The sequence below is a fragment of the Pezoporus flaviventris genome, unplaced genomic scaffold (assembly GCF_033815535.1).
Source record: "Pezoporus flaviventris isolate CSIRO_AGI_PZ_B2104156 unplaced genomic scaffold, CSIRO_AGI_Pfla_v1 ptg000037l, whole genome shotgun sequence".
Taxonomy (NCBI): Eukaryota; Metazoa; Chordata; class Aves; order Psittaciformes; family Psittacidae; genus Pezoporus; species Pezoporus flaviventris.
In genome coordinates, this window is record NW_026892585.1 from 2,579,942 (window position 1) to 2,600,890 (window position 20,949).

At 46.3% G+C, this 20,949-nt stretch overlaps 2 protein-coding genes across 8 annotated transcripts in view; one reads left to right on the forward strand and one right to left on the reverse strand.

Moving 5' to 3' along the window:
• The first annotated feature begins 375 nt into the window (after positions 1 to 375).
• CCK (cholecystokinin) lies at positions 376 to 6,022 on the forward strand. Its single transcript, XM_061465042.1, has 3 exons — positions 376 to 482; positions 1,933 to 2,193; positions 5,643 to 6,022. The coding sequence occupies exons 2-3, from the start codon at positions 1,935 to 1,937 to the stop codon at positions 5,777 to 5,779; spliced, it is 396 nt and encodes a 131-aa protein (XP_061321026.1). The 5' UTR covers positions 376 to 482; positions 1,933 to 1,934; the 3' UTR covers positions 5,780 to 6,022.
• Positions 6,023 to 12,568: 6,546 nt separating this feature from the next.
• Positions 12,569 to 20,949, reverse strand: part of TRAK1 (trafficking kinesin protein 1) — a 128,181-nt gene continuing 119,800 nt past the window's right edge. For 6 of the 7 annotated variants that reach the window (XM_061464473.1, XM_061464470.1, XM_061464475.1 and 3 more), the window contains 2 exons: positions 17,830 to 17,932; positions 12,569 to 13,618 (listed from right to left, as the gene is read on the reverse strand). In XM_061464473.1, the coding sequence (XP_061320457.1) occupies positions 12,820 to 13,618; positions 17,830 to 17,932 (902 nt within the window). In that variant the 3' untranslated portion in view covers positions 12,569 to 12,819. Of the gene's footprint in view, positions 13,619 to 15,895; positions 16,562 to 17,829; positions 17,933 to 20,949 lie in introns of those variants that run through there. The other variant, XM_061464477.1, reaches the window with a different exon arrangement.

Consider the following 20,949-nt stretch of genomic DNA (forward strand, 5'->3'; position numbering starts at 1 on the left):
CTGTGCTCCGAGGCGGCTCCTTGTCGCCCCCTGCCAGCCCTCGCAGGAACTGCAGCGGGACCTGCCGGCAGGGTGCTGGGGCAGGGGGAGGAAGGCGCAGCGGGCTGCGCGGCTCGCTGGCCTCGGGGTTGTATCCTCAAACAAGAACTAGGGTGCGAACTCTGCACGGAGCCCACCGGTGGGTTCGGGGGGAACCTGTAGCTCGGGGGGTCGGTGAGAAAGAACCGGGTTAAAAGCGTCAAACCACCCTGCCGTGCGAGCAGAGACCGCCCGTCGGGGGGCACAGGCACAGGCACAGCCACACGGACCGAGGCGGGGGGGGGGGGCGGCCCCGGCTGCGTCAGAGCTGTGCAAACACCGTCGCGGCTATTTAAGGGGCCGGGGCTGAGCCACCCCCCAACTTCCCCGTCTGGGCACAAACGGGACTCGTTCTCTCCGTGCCTCCCTGCTCAGGTCCGACCTCGGGAGAGCGCAGCGGAAAGGTAGGGAGCACCGCGGGCTGCGTCCCTGCTGGGGTATGGGGGGCAGCGGTGAAACACGGCGGGGTCCGGCGCTTACCGGCTCTGCGGGCATCCCGCCGTCTGGTGGAGGAGCTGCGGCCGCTGCCCAGCGGAGACGGTCCCGGCCGGTCGCTGGAACGAGGCGAGGGGGGGAGATGCTGCGTTTGGACTCCGTGCGATTTGTGTGTATATATATATACATATACACACATACATATATGTAATATATAGAAATATTATATATATAAAAAATACAGGAATCGGGGCGATTAAAAAGATATCCCTGTGAAAAGGACGCAACGCACCTTAGGTTCATAAGTACCTATAAGGGTACATCACCGTTAACCCTGCTGGAGCGACCTGCTGACAGCTTTCATTCCTCTCCTAACGATACCAAAACCCCCAATATTTTATGCGCCACAAGTGTTTTCAATCCAGTCTAAGTGGTGGGCAACTCAACTTAGGTTTTCTCCTCTTTTAAAATTAAGAGGTTATGTTCAGTAGGCTGGTCAGAAACGTAAATGATTCAGAGATTCTAATACAGCTAATTCCTGTGTATTTCTAAATGCGAATTACCCCTATAGCATTTAGTATTAGGTAGCTTGTTTCTCCTAATAAATGAGAGTAATTTCTCCATCTCCTGAAAAATGGAGATCAGCTTATATGATCAAATAATCCAGCAAAGCAACGTCATTTTCTCTAGTACTTGTTTAAGGAAACAATAAAAAATATGGTTGCATTTAAATTCTCTTTTTTTTTTTTTTGTTGAAGGTTCTTGTAAGAATCTTTGATACATTACTTCATGCAGTTTTATAGATTTTTTATATTTTTTTTTCATTATTTCATACAGCTTTTAACAGCCTTTACCACCTCAGCTATTAGATCAAATCCCTGGGGGACCATTAGATTTTGGGGTTTCTTTCCTTCGGACAAGGGTTTATTTTTCCTTTCTGTGTGTGACGGATGAGAAGAAACCTCTTGAAGGTTGATAGAATAAAGGGTCTTCACAGAACTCATCAAAACTGAGCATTGTTATAATAGCAATTTTTCGTACAACAGCGAAACACTGAAATATTTGAATACTGAGATATTCTTTATTTTCACAGAGCTGGGTTCATCTCCCTTAGTTTTTAAGGAAATACAGCCTCAAAAAAGGAAATAAGAATTGAGTAGATGAGGAAGCACATACTACAGTGGACTAATTTTGTTCCTTCAGTGTATATCTTCCTCTTATCAAGGGATATTTAACTATTTAACTATTCCCATGTTTTCCAGCTTAAGACAGATCCCCCAGTTACCTGCATTCAAAAAACCCCAACAGAGCCCTAGTTTGCTCAGAAAGCACTACACCCAGTGGAATGTGGGGGTAAGGACAACATACAACACAGTAAATCTGGTCGTTCTAAGAGCCTATCATTCCTTTTCCCTCCAGCAATGTACAGTGGTATATGCATCTGCGTGTTCCTTGCTGTGCTCTCAGCGAGCTCTTTTGGACAGCAAACCCTGGGCTCACACAATGGGAATCCCCTGGCTGCTGAGCTTGAGCAGAGCTTGACAGAGCATCACCGGCACGTCCGCGCTCCCTCATCTGCTGCTGGCCCACAGAAACCTGTGCCCAGGCTGGATGGGAGCATTGACCAAAGAGCCAACATCGGTGCTTTGTTGGCCAAGTATCTCCAGCAAGCCAGAAAAGGTACTGGTTATCTCCTCCTTACTGTGCTCCTTCTGTGTCAATGGAACTCCCTGCAGGGATACCCACATGCTAGGATAACACTGTCACCATCTAGCACTGATTCCTAGAGAAGAGAGGATGTAGAGTTTTGCCCAGCTGTTCCTGATGTAAAGAGCACTCTCTTATTTACTGCAAAGCTACTCCCCAGAAATGATGTGCATGACAGGCACTGCCTTAGAGCTGTGTACAGGTAACTGAAGGAAATGTAACCTACCTTTTATTTTTAGCTTACTCTTTTCACAGCCTTAGAATTACGGTGGCATTTTGAGCATGTAGCATCTCAGATAACATACAGTGATTGCCTTTCCTTTGAGCTTCTTCGTTTGGTTAACCTCCTCCTTCCCTTTTTGTTTTAAGCCAGAAGAGCAGGAACACTTCTCTGAGGATAAATACCTATCAAATGGCTAACCTCACCTCAGTCAAAAATACCTGTTCCAGGGAAATCTGAGTAATGGGGGTTCCGTGTGTTTGTTCCCAAAGGAAGCTACAAAAGTGTTAAAGCTTTTGAGAGATCAGAATTCACATTTATCAACACAATAACTAAAAGCAGTGATAAGAAAACCCACATTTGCTTCAAAACACGTCAGTTCCTGACAGGTTTTTGGTCTTAGGCAGCCTGGGAACACAATCTCGACTTAAAAACCTCCATGGCACTGTATTTATAGGATTACCTCGGCATCGAGACATTGAGAGATGAATTCACTCTCAGCCCCAGACTGTGCTTAGGATAACATTTGCTTTATAAAAGTAAGAGCTGTCTCCTCTCCTGCCTCAGCACACAACCTTAGGCACATCATTTCATCCTCCCCTCTGTGCCAGGCAAAATCCTGCTCTGATTTTTGGTGGAGGTCTGCAGTTAAGAGATGCAGGATGCATTTTTATGCATTACATGTGCAGCCATACACGTTCATCTGCGTACACAGAATGGGGCCAAGTCAGAAACAACAGAAAAAGAACTCTTAACATCGTCTGAGAGACTTTATCTCACAATACCAATATTTGCACAATATCCATTAAGGAACTTCTTGTAGCAGTCCATAATCTAATGGAAAGAGAATTTAGATGCAAAATTCCATGATTCAGTAACAACTGTTACCGAATAAGGATGCTACTGCAGGAGTCTGCAAAGCAGAATCCTCATTACCTTTCCCTGCTGTAATCACTGTCACCCACCTACACAGAAACAAAACTCCTTATTCTAATATATGTAGCCATTCTATCCTCTTGGATAGCTGGCTGCGTTTGCAAATAGCTTAACATGAAGTGAAAGGAACCCACTTTGGATTTAAGACTTCTTTTTGTTAAGGGAGAACTCCTGCATAGATGTTAATCGACAAATCTGGTTAACTCTACAAAGTGACTGTTAGGGGGTTCTTGTGACATGACTAGGCTAGTTGGACCCTGGGTTGTAGATGTAGTTATAGAAGAGAATATTCACAGGAAATATATGTATTTATTTACTGGTTTATACCAGCATTTACTGAGTTTATAAATGAACAATACACAGAGTGTTCCCACCAAACCCTTACGTTCTCATGTAACGCAAAGGGTCTGGGAAGTACTTCTTCCTAGAAAACCTCTGTAGAACACTCCCACCTACTCCATTTGTCACTTTTAACCTGCCTAAACTGCAATACTCACTCGGAAATTTCATCTAGGAGGAAAGAGTCTGGGCATTTCCTAGCGTTAGCAGTCCCCACTGATGGCTTTTGCCTTGTGATGAATAGAAAAGCTGATTCTGGAGAGTATTCCCAATTTAAACAGTGAGGGAGTTAAATGCTCTCAAGAGGTTAGGGCTAGATGGCAGCCTCAGAACCAAGCTGCTGCAGTTTGGACTGCATTTGCTGTGCATTGGTTCTGCAGCATCCACAGGACGTCTCTGGTGGTTTGAGGACAGGTAGTTAAGGTGCTGTTAATTTTACTGCTTGTGATCTCTAGTTTTCAATTCATTTCATCTTCAGGCTTTCAGTGTGGATCTGGCACGGAAAGTCTCCTATCCCTCTGCAACCACTAACAAAACAATGCAGCTGGGTTTGGCTTTAATGGATCGTGGTCATTAAATATCATTACGTGAGGGAATCCTTCAAATAGAGAAGCCCAGGGTCACCAAGGGCTCCTTCAAAGCACAAGAAACCATAAGCAAGGCAATTGTGTAGATTTGGATTTGTGGGGGTTGATTTGGGCTTCTTTTCCTTTTTGATCAGTTCAGGTATTCCTCAAGCCTCAGCCTGAGCTTAATGCTAATACATTGGATCTGTTCCTTCCTCACTCAGGGCTTGAACTGGATCTATGTATTGGCATACGCCAATTTTGGCTGGTTTCGGGGAGTGCATGGAGAAGTAACGTGTCTTTGCCTGCAGTTTTGGTTACAGAACGTGGCGATGACAAAACAGAGGATTACAGCCCTTTCTTGACAAATTATTCTGCAAATAGTTTGTGTCTCTTTGATGCCTTAAGCAAGGAAGACAGAAAGGGTAAGGCAAGGTCAGGGATCAGCACCCAGCCCTGGCGGAAGCTTTGGATGAGCATTGAGGGTATCACCTACGTAGCGACGAGCCCTGCATAAATCCAGAAGCAGATATCCCTAGCTATAAATTCCAGGCATGGCTTTCTCCCTTTGAAGACTGTTCCTCCTTCTCCACAAACCCTGGGATTCATAACTCTGCCCCACTTGGTACTGAACTTACACTGTAGGAGCTCCTCTACTTACACTTATGCCTCTTTAAGCAACAGGGGGCTATGGTGGAGCCCTGAGTCTGCCCTCAAGCAGAGTTGTTTTGCATCTAGAGCAGCTCTCCCAGTACCAGCAAGTAAGGGTATGGTCTTACAGGAAGAGTGAGGAAGGGTTTGGACTTTCTCCATTGAAATAGGAAGGGAAAAGGGAGATCTTGTCCCCAAGAATCTCTCTTCTGTGGCAGACTATACACTGACAGAATTCTCTGTGTTGTTCTATTAGATATTCTCTGTTTTTCATCTTAACTTGCAAAGGATGGGAAGTGAAGCCAGAAAGAAAAGAATTAGAAGGGTGACTCTTTGTGCATCCATTATAAAGACAACCTCTGCTATGACAGAAGTTTCTTACTCTGCCTCTAACTCACATCTCACATGTGTTTTGCTTACACATACTCCCTCCTGGCAGCCAGGAGCAGGATGTTCCATGCAGCAGGAGGGAGAAAATAGTCTGTTTGGTTTACAATAAAGAAAACCTCAAGCCATTTTCAGGACGTTTCCCATAACGTTTCTATGATGCTTTGCCCTATGACACGACAGCGGTGTTACGTGGCCAGTGTTGAGTCGAATGGTTTCAACTCCTGCAGATGTCAGCTCACGAGTACAAAACAGAGCTGACCACGGATGAACGTGTAAAACGTGTCCACTTACTCTCTGCTCTCCCAATGCTTTTCCTTTAGGTCCCACTGGAAGGCTCTCAGTGATGGGAAACAGGGTACAGACCATTGATCCTACACACAGGATAAACGACAGAGACTACATGGGCTGGATGGATTTTGGACGCCGCAGCGCTGAGGAATACGAGTACTCTTCCTAGAGACCAGCAAACTGTAGCGACAGGAAGAGGAAAAAATCTCATTCCCATGTCTGTACAGAAAGAGAAAGATCCATTTCCTGTCCTCTCCACAATCCGTGTTTTAAACTGTGCCATGCGTTCGGTGTGAACCCCTCTGTGAGACTCCACAATGCAATACACGCAGATGCAGAATTTTCCACAAAATGGGTTCTTTCTTCTGTGGTTTCTCATACATTGGTATTGTATTAAAATGATTTCAACTTACCCCCTCTTGTCCTGTCGCTGCACGTTGCTGGGCGTCTTCCTATGAGGAAAGGCAGGAAAATGCCTTCGTTCAGACAAACGAGCTGCTTTCCAGAGAAGTCGTGTGTCAGTCCCAATAGCTGTGAACTGAGGGTAACTTGTCCAAATAGAAACACAATGGTGCCAGGTAGGGCCGGTGACCCCACTTGTAAGTCACACAGCAACCCCAGAGGTTCCTAGTGAGTAGACACAGCAGTGCCAAGATGAAAAGGAGGGTTGGACGGAGCCTTGGGTGGCATGGTTGAGTGTGAGGTGTCCCTGCCCATGGCAGGGGGTTGGAACTGGATGAGCTTAAGAGCCTTTCCAACCCAAACCATTCTGTGATTCTATGAATGACACCAACATCTTCCACCTTCCTAGCTTAGTTATTTTATATTGGGAACTAAGTGTGAGAGTCCTGCGGACAGTGTGTGTGTGTGGAATAAAGAGTGTTCCCTGCTGGGTGGTGAGCCAAGCCTTCAGTGGGGACAGGGTGAGGACAGGTCCCTGAACAGAGCAGAAGGTGACCCTGAGGGGAGAAGGTAGCAAAGCATCTAGTCACAGTGTCCTAAATGGAAACAGGTCGCTCCTGGGTACCACGGGGAAAGCCTCAGTTAGCTGTGGCCCACCAGTGTGGGAGCAAGGAATCACAGGATCAACTTGACTGGAAAAGCCCTTTAAGCTCACCCAGTCCAACCATTCCCCAGCACTCCAAGGCCACCACTAACCCATGGCACTGAGGCCTCGTCTCCACGCTGTGTGAACACTTGCAGGGACGGTGACTGCAGCCCTGCCCTGGGCAGAGGGAGCAGCTCACTGCAAACCCCACTGAGCTAGCAGGGAAGAGCCCGTGACTGGGACCGTGCCCCTCATAGGAGCTCCCCCAGGAGCGAGGGCCATCCATGCCCCAGGAATGGGCAGCATTCCCTGGTTGCTGGGGCAGTGTGCAAGGGAAACCTCAGCTACAGCAGTGCGCCTGGGCTCGGAACAGTCTCGTCTGTCCTGGAATGCATGTGGATCCTTCATCCTCGACACGTGGGGCTTCATCCTGACGGGGGCTGGGACACAGGATCACAGTCACAGAACCATCCGGGCTGGAAGTGACCTCTGTTGGACACAGTCCAACCCCCTGCCAAGGCAGGGCCACCCAGAGCAGGTCACACAGGAACGTGTCAAGGAGGGTTTGAATGTCTCCAGAGAGGGAGACTCCACACGTCCCTGTGCAGCCTGTTCAGTGCTCTGACACCCTCAGTGTAAAGAAGTTCTTCCTCATGCTGAGGTGGAACTTGTTGTGTGTTAGTTTATGGCCATTGCTCCTTGTCCTGTCACTGGGCATCACTGGGAAGAGTCTGGCACCATCCTCCTGGCACCCACCTTTGAGATACTGATCTGCATTGATGGGATCCCCTCTCACTCTGCTCTTCTCTAGACTAAATCAGGTCCAGCTCCTGCAATCCCTCCTCGTAAGAGCCAGGTGTTCCCAGCTGCATCCCAGCCCTGTGCGTTTCAGCAAGCCCCAGTGCAAACCAGGAGGTCCCTCTCCTTGGCCTGAGCGGAGGAATTTGCAGACAAAATGTGAGCATTACAATGTCTCAGAGCAGTGAAAGGCTTGTCAGTGTCTTTGATTTATATCCCCTGAGCTCATGGAAACTCTCTCAAAGAAAATAAAAGTGTCCGTGGCCTTGTTCAAGCTTTAATCATTGCTAAGTGCCTGCACCAACTGAACAGCAATGGGATTCAGCACAGCTTGAAGCCTGTTTCAGCAGGACAAAAATCTCTATCATCTTTTAGACACAAACTCAGCTTCTGGAGTTTATGCCATGCTCACATGAAAGCCCACTGCCCACATTACAGCCCAGGGCATCACTGAACACCAATAACTTCCTGAATGATTCTGGTTGCTATTCTGTGGCCTCAACTGGCTTTTTAACTGAATTAAAGCAGTCTGGGCAGCACCCAGCGAGATGCCATTGCACAGCTGAACAATGCTGATTCTTCAATGCGGATACAAGCTACAGGCAGCAGATCCTGCCAGTGCCAAAGGAAGGCAGGGCACGTCTTACTGACTTCAATCTGATGTGGAGAGCGGCCAACAGATGTGCTCAGGAAGCTGGGAGCAACTGCTAAACCTCAGCGTGATGGTGCGGTGCTTGGGGTGCTAAAGGAAGGGGGGTGACCCTCAAAAGGCTGAAATACCAGTTTTGGCTCTCCAAAGAACATCCTATGTGTCCACAGCCCACGCTTGGACACACAGTCCTCAGCGACTTACCCTTCTCTCCAACCCATCCTTCAGAGCGGATGACCGTGTTCCTTGCTGTAGGATGGTGAAGATGCATCCAGTGCAGTTTCTGAGATACTGGGACATTGCAAGGATGGAGGAGCATTTCAGAGCAGAGGCACCAATTCACCAGCCATTTGGCCTTCTAAGGTTTGTATATGCAGTAGTTCTGATCTGCTTTGAAGTCATCCAAGCGCATTAAATACATCAGCTGTTTTCAGACGCTCGCTCATGCAGTCTTGGTTACCCTATGGCAGCATTTGCTGTCCTGAAAGAGGAAAAAGACACTCTCCACATAGCAGCATATGGGGTGTTTCCTCCAAAATGCACTGAAATCTCTAGGGAGAAGCATCCCATAGAGAACATCCTGCACCCCAGCAGACCTCCTACCCCTGCCCCATCTCCAGTTGCTCCTTTGTACCTTGAGGCGCTCAGCCTCACTCAGCTTTGATTTCCCTTGATCCCAGTGAGCTGTACTTACTCCCTCTTTGTTTCCCCGTGGCTTTCTTTGTCAACATCAGTAATTTCATAGAATCATGGAACGGTTTGGGTTAGAAAGGACCTTAAGATCACCCAGTTCCAACCCCCTGCCATGGGCAGGGACACCTCACACTTGAGTGATTCACACACTGGATGAGCTGGATGATCTCGAAAGGTCTTTTCCAGCCTGGTTGATTCTATGGTTTGAAAGCATTCCTACACCAAACACCCTCTAGAAGCTGCTGCAGGGGGTGGGTTTGTGCAGGGCTCCCCAGCACCCAGGCTGGCACAGAGCCCCGCAGGGGACCGCGTCACACCGCTTGATTTCCATCGCTCCTACAACCGCCTTCCAAACCTTCCTGGCTGAGAGCAAGGAATTTTACCTTCCCGTTTCCTGCTGCACGTTCATTGCTGTGGCCTTTCCTGGCTCACAGACCACTGTTACCTGTCCCCTGATGGCGCTATCTATAAGCTTCTGCCCAAGGTGACAGCGGAAGGGACTCAGGAGCTGGACTTGGGGGCTGCATCCTCACCCCCAAAGGCCCAGGAAGGGACCATATGAGGCCACAAGCAGCTTTGTGTGCTGTAATATCCAGATGGAACACATAAGCCTGTTAAAAAAAGGCTTTATCTGGTGTGAATTACTGTTTTTTTAATAATTTTTAGCTGTAACAGGAGAAAATATCTTCCTTAAAATGCTTCACTCTTAATACTTCGGGGTATTGAGGTTTACTGCAATAAGATACACACAAAGCAGACCCTATGATGGAGAAACTCTCCAGTTTAATTAGGAATCGTCTAGGCTCCCCTTCTTCCTGCACGTGGCAGCGGAGAGCTGGATGCACTGTACTGGTCCTGCCTGGACCCTGCCTGTTCAGCATCAACTTCCTGACCACACGAGCCTCCCCCAGGCTCGGAGCCGGGTGGGCAAGGAGGCTGGGGCTCTGTCCTCACTGGTATCAGCCTTCCTGTGGTTTGGCATTGCATTATGCTAACGCAAACCCTCCAGAAATGTATTTGGGCATCACTGCTCTCCAGTTGCCCCTCAGTAGCCAAGAGATGATATAAACGGATGCTGGAGAGGGACTCTTCATCAGGGACTGCAGCGATAGGACAAGGGGTGATGGGTTCAGACTGAAACAGGGGAAGTTCAGGTTAGATCTAAGGCAGAAGTTCTTCCCTGTGAGGGTGCTGAGGCGCTGGCACAGGGTGCCCAGAGAAGCTGTGGCTGCCCCATCCCTGGCAGTGTTCAAGGCCAGGTTGGACACAGGGGCTTGGAGCAAGCTGCTCCAGTGGAAGGGGTCCCTGCCCATGGCAGGGGGTTGGAACTGGATGATCTTAAGGTCCTTTCCAACCCAAACCAGTCTGGGATTCTGTTATTTCCCTCTCAAGCTCGCACACATCCGTCTCTAACCTATGAGGCTGTCTAATCTTCCCTTGAATTACTGCCTGACCACCCCCTCCTTCAGGGAGCTCTTTTATCACTCCTTTGCTCTCACCATCTGCAAGGTTTCTGGAGTTTCTCATTACCTTTACTGCACCTCAGCAGTGGGCTTTTTCCTCCCTCAGGAAGGGGGGTGCTGGCTCACAGCACACCTCACATCTGGCTCTGCTGGAAAACACAGGATCTTTCCTCCTTACTCCATCCTTTCACATTCATTACACGCTTTGCATCGTATTAAGCAGGAGAATTCAAACCCCTCTCCTGCTCCAAATACCCAAACCACCCAACATTCAAACCTGCTTTCTTGGAACGCCAATGAAAATCAGCACATTGAGGTCTGTATTCTTCATTTCAAGCAGTTTCACCGGTGCCAGCAACCTTAAAACCTCCAAACTTTCCAACCACTTCTGTGTCTAAGCATTTAAAAACTAAACCTGCCGATGGCCTCTTATCTTGCTTTGACACCGAGATGAAAACAAGGGATCCAGGTTGAGGATTTATCACCTTAAAAGAACAGGACAAGAGATGAACAATACAAAATGATGCAGCTTTTTCTGTTATTTTATTGATTATTAGTGAAGAAAAATTGAGCTTTCATCTTTCTGATGTGTTACAATTGCTTTCTGCGGCGGGTGGAGAGCCACGACTCCTTCTTTAAAGGCTATATAATACTGCCCTATTGCATGATTAACTTCGACACTCTACGTTCTCATATGGTATTGCTTTCTCCCTCTGGGTATAGAAAATGGTCCATGAAGTCCACGTTTTGTTTTTCCAGAATCAACTGTTATTCTATCTACTGGTTTAAGATACATTCAAATAAAAAGCTACTTAAATTCACTTGCAATAAGTGCACACATACAACAGCAGAGAGAGCTGATGACATTTTACTGAAACATTGTAAGTTCATAGAATAAATAGAAGTCTTCAAACACATGCAGAAACTGCCCCATGTGTTTCTCCTTTCCCAAACACACCCTTAGTGTCCATAGCACTACTGCAGTAACTACTTCATTCAGAGAAGAGACCAAACCCACCCACCTACCTCTCACCACAGAGACTGAAAGACAGTTCCATTTATACAAGACGTGATCAGTGCTAATGATTTAGTAACAGTCTGGTACAAACAGTAATTCACGGCAAGTACGTGTAGTGGGATAACGGGAACAAACAGGGAGCTTGGTTTAGATGCCACAGGAAACGCAAGGAAAAGAAAGTGGATGTTAAACCCTCTCCCTTCACTCCTCTCCATCTCCCTTCTGAGCAAATGCTCTAGAAACAAGCTCTTTCAGGTCCATACAGTTTCAGGATATTCCAATTCTCTCTACAAGCAAAACTATGGGAGAAACAGAGAAGAAACTCACAATAGAAGCAAGGATTGCTTGGGGTGTAACTAAAGGCTGTCAGGAGGCCTTCTGTTTCCCTTCTGATAAAGCAGGAGGTTATAGGTTTGGTATTGGGAGGTATTTTTTCAGTTTAAAAGACCACGAAATAAAGTGCTTCCCACCCTTATACCTCTGCTAAGGTACCAAAACGGGTAATAGGTGGGGAATATTCTCACCCTAGAGACCAGTGGGCAACTGCGAGCTGCTCTTCCCAGCTAGTACCATTCCATAGCTAAATGGGTTTTGTGGTTCTTTGCCAAGGTTTCAAGGACACACCTTGTTCTAACACTGGCTTTGCTACATGTTCTGCAACATGCCTCTGTCAATCTGTTCCCTAGCTTTGACTTGTAGGAAGTCATTGCCACATTTACCTCCCCGGTGGTGAAAGCTGTTCTCTCCGGGGGCACCGACAAAGCATGTTTCAGAGGCAGCACCACGCAGCAAAGCATTTTCCCCTCCACAGTCCAGTGCAGCATTGAAAAACAGAACAAAAACGAAAGAGAAGTCACACAGAGCATGTGTGTGTGCCACAAGGAACAGGAATATGTTGATACCGCAGGTACCAGAAGGCCTGTGGACCTCGACACAGCATTGCTTCAAGTTTATCATCTTGGGGAGGAGAGAAGACAGAACAGAAAGATGCAGTTCCATCCATTCAGGCATAACAGGCAGGCACTCCAGTAACTCATTGACAGAAGCAAAATTAAAACTACCATGTTAAATCGAGTGCTTTTTGCTTTAACGAAGCACAAATGCTCCCATGCTTCAAGTGATGTACCGCGAGGTCTCACGTAACACATTCAACAGCTTCCCATGCACCTCTGGCTCAAGTTAGGCTAGCTACAGGATTCACGTTGTCCTAGTCAAGTTACTTCAGGGTTGGTTTTATTCTTTTGTGGTTTCTTTCAGTGCACCTTAGAAAAAAACAACTTTTCCAAAGGTTAGTGAGTTACCTTTAATAACAGCAATCATAACACAGAGCCTCTGCACTCAACTGAGCGGTAAAACAATCCCATTAGTTACAACCCATCTGGTACATATTTACACATTTTATACAAAGTTTACACAGTTCTCCCATTAGGCACGAAGTTGATTTGTCAGACTCCAGAGGCAACGAAGGGGTGGTGGGGAGAGGAAAAGGAGGTCGGAGAAAGAATGTATTTAAAAAGACAAGCTGTAAAAACAAAGTCCTTCACCGTAAGCTAGTTTGCTTCGGGAGCTTGGTTCCCATGAGGATCCCCGAAGTGAGAGATGTTGGGCCTTTCATCTGCATGCTGGAACCCACCATGGTGGGGAAGCTCCGATTCCTTCGGATGCCAGTGTTGAGCTGGATGCCCCCGATGGCACTGGTTACGGCAGGGCAGCCCAATGGGAGACCGTCTGGTGCCAGGCCTCCAGGAACAAAGGCCCTCACTGGTCCTTGTGCCCCACAGAGAAGAGGTCCCTGGTCACCAGTTAAAGGAGGAGCTGATGTTTGCCCTGAACTCACAACTTTGGCAATACCAAACCTCTTGACTTTGTCCACGAGATTAAGGTTGGAAACAGACACGTCAGTCTGACTCTCACTGTTCCTGATGTTCTTTTTATTCCTCACCTCCTTCAAGATTGAGCTAGCAGGCTTCGAAGCCAAGAAGTTGTCGTAAGGTGGGCTGGTGCACTTGAACTCGAAAGATGGAGGGGAAGAAGAAGGTGTCTGCATAGGCGAGTTTGGAGGAGTGGAAGGAATGATGGCCATCTTAGGGATGTACGTGTTCAGGAGGGTGCCCTTGCTGGCTCTGTCCCAGCTCTGTGGATTGTACACTGCTGCCGAGATGCCCCTTTCCTTCAGGAGCCACACCAGCCCCAGAGACGTGCTCATCGTCGTCGTGGATTCCCGGAGGTTAGTGAAGGATTCGGCCAAGCTCAGGCGCCGCGGGGTGCAGGGGGTGGCCACCGGGGTGCCTTTCAAATTGCCAATGCTGCCACCAGCTGGAGTAGGTGCTGGGTTAAGGCTGAAAGCAAAGGAGCAGGCAAATTACTCTCTCCACCATGGAATTAAAGCTTACTTCGCAAGCAAGACTGTTAACTCCCAGCAGGGTCTTTTAGCCATTTTGAGGGTGCGCACAAGACTGCCAGTTCCCAGCTCCTCAGAAATGTGATGACAAGTGCAAAAGCATCATCTCTTACAAAACACATCTCTGCACTTTGCATGCTTCACCACCCTGTCTCATGAGATCGATGCATTCCCCAGCACCCACCATCACATTTCTTCTGATAACCAAAGTGACAGGCTCCTGATCAACACCTTCAGTTTTTCTTCCTGATCTACTGGCTGTCACAACTCCCAGTTGCTTCCCTGAGACAAGGATACGGGGGGGGACTTGACTAATGGTATAAGCAAGACAGATTTACTTTCTGGTGTCACTTTGAGCACAGAGCTGCTAGTCTTTAGTGCTGCCGGGTCATAGCAGAGACAGCAGCAAGGGAGGAGGGGAACACATGCTACAGAAGCATCCATAGGAAAACTGTTGAAGTTGGCACTGTCACCAAGTCAAACCCTTCTTATGTTGAATTCATTTTCACTTAAGGGTAAGGGGATGGAGGACCTGAGTTTGGATGGAGATGCACAATGGTGTGAATTATCTTCAAAGGTGATGGGAAAAACAGCTTCGAGCTCTTTGTCAGTTGGCCAGCGGGTAACTGATGGCAGCAAACCAAGCATGCAAAGAGCCACCCTACTGTTCATCTGGTGAAACATTCATTTCTATAGTTTGAAACATTGCTAACTTGTTCCCCAATTCCAGTTCTTTCTTCTAAACTACGTACAGGCAGTGGACAAGGAAGCACTGAATGGGCAACACTGCACATTCAGAACAAGTGACAGACATGAACTAGATGGTTTTAAGGTCCTTTCCAACCCTAACTAGTCTATGATTCTATGACATACTGATGCTTAGTGCTCTCTTAGGGCATTTTGTTTTCTTAAGCACACTACTGATAGTTATGAAGGGTTGGGATTTCTTGAAGAATATCAAACTGCATTCATTCTGCAATCACCCTCTCTCCAGAAGCTGCCCATCTGACTCAACACAGACTCAACGCAATTCCAAAGACATCCCAAGTTGATGCCAAGTGTGAGCCATCCTTAAAAAACTTGTTCCTAATAGATCAGATTAGCCACAGCGTGTTTACCTATGGATAATCCCCACTCAATTTATGGAAGTCCAAGGTACATCATTCATTGAATAAGGTGCGGTGCACTCAGGTATTCCAGAAACAAGGCATGTGGGACATCCCCGACACTCCAAACTCATGTCTCTTTGGGAGAATCCCAGGGGTTCCATTCACCTTTAAAAAACCCTTTCCAACCGTGCTCAAATGATGGGTTTTGCCACATATACACACATGAAAAATGTAATTCCACAGTTTTATTTCCTAGGCATGGATTCGTCCCCTTTAACGTCATTTAAAGGCTCTTGAACAATGCAACACTTGGTGCTAACAGACAATTCATTGACATGGGAGCTCACCACTGCTCAAAGAAGGAAACCTTCCCTCTCATCTCGCTAGGTTAGTGACCAGAAGACACTCGGCAAAGAGGCAGACAAAAGCCAAAGCCAGTGCAAAGGAGCAGGAAAACCAAGCAGCTGTGAGGGGAAGGAAGAGGGGAAAGAATGGGATCTCCCCTTTTCAGCAGAGCCATGGGCTCAGCCATAACATGCTACTTAAAGCTGGGTTTTCTGTACCAAGAAATGCATCAAATAGCCACATGGAGACAATCTGGCTGGATTTCCATGTATAGAGAAGACACAGGCCAATGAATGAATCGCCTCCTTTTTGTCCATATGGCCAAATGAGACTGGGATTTGCAGTCTCATTTCAGCTTACATTAGTGAACTCTGTGAGGTTAGACACCCTGCTTTGAGCTGAGCTTTCTGATGAGCTTAGATCATCACCTAATGGTATATAAGGCACTCCTTAATTAAGGAAATATCAAGCTGATGCTGTGAAGCCCCAAGTTAGGTCTCTCTCCATGGACCAAGATGTGACCGACACGATCTCAACAATGATCTGGAACTTCTACCATAAGCAAGTGAAATTGCCAAAGGATTTTTACCCTGCAGCTGTGATTCAACAAGAGGAATCCCATCTATTCCTCCCTGTAAGCTGGAATGTACAAAAGTCTGAGAAAGCACAGAAGTACAGAAGTCTTGAAAAGCATGAGGGAGGGAAAAGGAAGAGAAAGAAAACTTTCTGCACGAACGGACTTTTTGGAAACCCAGATACAGGCTGTTCATTATCAGGCTTCTAAGATGTCCTAGCCACAAGATTAAAACTACAGCACTCCAATGGCTTATTACCTCCAACAGCTTCTTTCTTTCCAGCTCCAGATTTCAGTTGCACAGATATTCAGATTAGCGGTTCTACTGCTTTGTCAGCACAGAACACACTACAGAGCAATTAAAAACCCCAGACATCCCTGCTAGAAAGCAGTTGTTATGCAAGTGCTGCTTTATTGTTTGCTTGATCATTTTGGCATTACTTTAAGTGGGAAATATTCTCCCCATTAAACTGACCAACGCTGCAGAGCAGCCTGGACACAGACACAGAAAGACTCAAACTGGTCCCAGCAGCTCAGCCCAGGGACAGTTTCAGAGTTAGACTGGGAACAGAAACACATAAATGAGCATCTCATTTGGCAAGAGGAAATCTAGTCAGGTTAGAGCATCACCTGGGTTAGAGGCTAGGTTAAAACGCAACCAGGTAGGCAAATACCAAACCTCTTTGGGTTAGCTGGTGCCACACACACTGGCATTCCTTGGACACGGCCCTGCCAACACAGACGCGGCTGGCAGAGTTGCTCACCCCCTGCCACGCTGGATCATAGTGTGTGCCCTATCCCTCCTCTCAGCATAAGGAGACATAATGCAGTTTCCTCGTCCTCCTCACATGACCTGTGAAGAACCGTTTACAGTTGGTAAGGAGGAGCTCCTTAAACACGGCTGCTGAAACACATCACGCTCTTTATTTCCCTCTTCTTCCTCCTGAACGAATGATGAGCTTCGGTTTAACTAAGGCAGCTGAAAATACACTGCATTTAGCTGTCAGTATGGCTCCTTTGGTAGATTTAGTAACCAATGTAATCAAGGAGTTTATTATGACCATAAGCAACAGCAGTTCAACAGTAATAAGAAACTTAAACCAGAACTACAGCCATTTAAAAGGATCTTTTCAGTGACGCTGTTGAGAAGACAGAAAAGAATAAACTCAAACCAGACAGGCCATGATTAACTATGCCCAGAAAAGGAAGCAGAAAAGTTACATGGACTCATTCAGGTCCTTTCCACCCCACAGGTTTTCATGTTGAGTAATACCCTTACTTTTCATGCACTCCTTAGGCAGTCAGCGCCCATCTCATGTCTAAACAAGTCTACACACAGCAGCTCTGAATGGGGACTCACACAACGGTATGCTCCTACACAGGAGCTGCAAGGGGCAGAGAAAGCAATGAGGCATTGTCCTTCTGAACAGACAAAACAGCCTTTAAATACTGGTTTGCTAAGAAAGGAAAGTTCCCTCTTTAGGTATGAAATTCACTCACCCCTCTGGTTCAGACCTTCAACTACAAGGCTATCCAATTGCCTTCTGTGGGCATGTACTGCCTATACACACCGACTGCTGTTATTAAGCCAGTTCATTAGTTCAGTCTGGCTGCTGTGAACTCATTTCCAACAATTAACACCAAGGAACAAAGCAGACAACTGCCTAGTTTTCACTGAGGCATGTTTCCTTTTCCTCTCCTCATGTACTTCCTGCCTTTCTTTACCTGAGCACCCGTTTCTTCTGCACCAAAGATTTAAATTCACCTCCTTGGAAAAAAAATCACCCCTATTTTTGGTGAGACATCCCATTCTGAGCATTCACACATGAGGACTACAACTAGTTTGGTATCAAGGGTCTGGTTTGGATATTGGAATCCAATTTAATCATTGCTCCTGCAATATTTCAACTAGAGACAACAAAAGTTAAGCTATTTTGCTTGGCTTTCTCAACCATTACACACGCCTCTGAGAAAATCAGGTTTTGAGGTAACACAAAATAGGAGAAATAAGCTGGGGAGCGTTGTAAGTCACCTACTGCTTTTGCTTATCCCGTTACTTGGCATTCGGTTAGAGGGAAAACCGATGGAGCTGAACGCTTTGCCATCATGGGCAACCCTTACCTTGGTGTGACTCGTGTGAGCTCATCGGAGGGGTGCAGAATGCGGCAGGTGGTGAAGGTGAAGGTGGAGTTGGTTTGTGACATGCACTTCCCAGGATGAGGTACTACATTAAAAAAAAGCAAATTCTTTGCATTTTACACAGAAAAGGGGAAAAACCAAAGTTCCATGTGCTGGTAAGACAGATGCAAGAAGTGATGAGTTACCTCGGATGGATCAATGCAAGCAAAGTGAAATACACAACAAGTGAAGTATCCCAACAAACACTTGTGCTCCAGAACAAACGCATCCAGGACTCCAAGGCCAGTGCTAAAAGGGTCTGCTGAAACTTGTCCATGACCACTAAACACTGCAGGTAAGCCTTGCTCAAACCAGATTGAGGCAATGCTTGAAGTGCTAGGCCCCATCTAAACCAGCAACTTGCGTCAGTGGGAAGTTATAAGCAGCAATTTCTAGTACCAACTCAGGAGCACTAAGATCTTCTGAATGCTTTTGCATTTCAGCTTTTAGATTGATCCACAACAAGGTATCCCCATTACTTCTCAGTAGTGGATCCAGGTCGCTAATGGGAATATAGATTGTTGGGGGGGGAGAGGATGGACACGTATTACTGTTTCTGTCTCTGCCTTTTCACATCCACAGGAAGGAAAGTGGTAGTTTTTTTGGATCCACTGCTGCCCATCTGTGACATTTCTCTTGTGCATGTGTTGAGGTTCTTTAAGGCCTATCCTCAGCTGCATGACATAGCAGGGTTTGAATAGTTATAAACAGTGTAGGAAATAATTTTCCCAACAAATGTGGCTGCAAAGATGCCACTCTCAGCACATCAGTAATTTGGGGAAGAAGCAATATAGCTCAATTTAAAAAATGAAGGACTTAGGCCAATTTCCTTCTCCTTAGTAGAGATCCTTCTGCGGATATACTAACCTGCTATAGAAGGCAGCTGTGGTTATTGCAGAATTGCTACAAAATTTAAGAGCCATGCATCTGAAAAGCTGGTTGAAAACCACCCAGAGTTAAATATTCCATCCAAGACATCATGATTGCATAGGTTCTCTTACTTAGGAACCAAACTCAGCAGTGGTCAAAAGACATGCACAGTTAAAACCCGTGTGCAGCTCCCTCCCTCTCCATCCTACCCAGCCCTCTGTGCCATTCCCTGATTAAGCCCCATTTTAATAATCACAGTACGCAACTATTCAACACATTGCAAAGGACAGACAGACCGACCAACTGGACCAGACACCACCCTGAACTTCCAGAGATGCTTTAGCAGAAGCAGAGCAAGTCTTAATTGTGGCTGTGTTCCCTTTTTCATATAGAAAGTATCACAGCTCCAAAACAGCGTGTGCAACTAGGTACTCCTTTAAGAGAACATCTAAGCAGTGTGTGAAGGGAGAGCATGGGGAGTGTGAACAGTGGAAGCAGAGGTGGCTAAGCATAAAATGTGAGGCTATTTAGCACTGGAACGTACTGCTGTACATTAAAGAAGGGTATTTCTAAAAGCCTACTGGAGTGTTAGGTTAACACACTCAAATGCTAGCACAGCATGACATAATAACAAGCTCTACTTCACCTCCAGAGATGGTAATTATGCTGCTTCAGGAATCCAGTTGCTTTAGAGGTTAGTGTGAGCACTATAAAAGCTATTACAAGGGAGCACAGCCTAGCAATCATGATTCTCTCCATATTGTAGAGAGTTAAAATCTGGAGAAAGAGCTCAAATAGCTGGACATGAAAGAATTGGTTAATTGGAGAAAACAAAGGACTTCAACATAAATCAGGTAGAAACGAAGCAATTATCCCTGGATGATGAATAGAGAACAGAATAAAGCAATGCTGGTTTAAGACTGCAAGCTCAACCCAAAGCACACAGCTGGAACACAGTAAGTGCATTTTCCCCATTTGTGATATCCATTGGGAATCCCCCCAGGCTGGAAACAGGCACATTGAAAATACACAGCTGCGTTAGCAAAACCAAGACTCATTGCTCTTAATGAGTCAGCGATAGGAGAAGGCTGCTAAAAGTAGAGAAATCACTGATTGTAATATAAGGAAATAAATCAAAGCTATTAAAAAAATCATCCATTTCCAATGATGTATTCCACCCTCAAATACCACTAAAAAGTCCTGTACCAGCTTCATCCTCCATCAGTCAACAATGGGGTGTATCACATTGCTGTAGCATTTTCCATCCTTTGGACACAACACAAAGAGAGTGAATGAGAATCTGTGGCTGTAAATGAACAAAGCTTGTAAAACAGAAACAAAATGATTCATTCCTAACCTAGTAATTCACATAAGAATGGCCATCTCCTGAGTTGGTTGTGAGGAAGTGATACATGAGGTTATAGTAAGAGACTATCATCACACGTACACATGGCAAAGTATTCTTTTAAACATAAATAATCTGCTTCAAGTGACTGTCTGAAACCAAATGTTTTATAATGTTTTATTCTTTTTCAAAGCAGTGGTAGATTAACAACGAGGCTTTGCAGCTGTGTGAAAAAATCTGTACATAATTCAGTGCTTAACAAACTTTACAGAAACATCGGTTAATTCCATCCATCATGAAATCACAAGTTAAACCGCTGGTGCCTTTTTCTCCTAAATACAATTCAAGCTAAAGCTTCGATTGCTGCTGGACCATGTTTTGTCTCTCAGTCATGAATGATTTTTTACCTTATTTTCCCAAACAATTTGTAGGCATCTGGGGGAAAATGTGAAGCATTACAGCTGGAAGAGACTCTGCCCTGTAAGCACACACACTGCTGTAACAACATCGTTTAAAATACTACAGGACCAAGCAGGTACCAGGCAAACTGAAGGCAGAGAGCTCCATCTTCTGGGAAAACAGAGCTTTCCCCACTCAAACACAAAGCTACAGAGCTACGTAAAACTCGGGTCCAGCTGCAGTACTCACGAGCTTACGGGCCATTCTGCTTGGTGCAAACAGCAGAACAGAGGTGGTTAGGACATGATCACAGGCCCAGGGAACCCTCAAAAGGCCACTTTTTTCTGGGTTTTCAACCAACTGGCGCAGAGGAAGGTATAAAGTTACAGGAAGCAAACTAGTGGCCACAAAAAGGCATCAAGACAGAGTCTGAGGAAGATGTGGAAGAG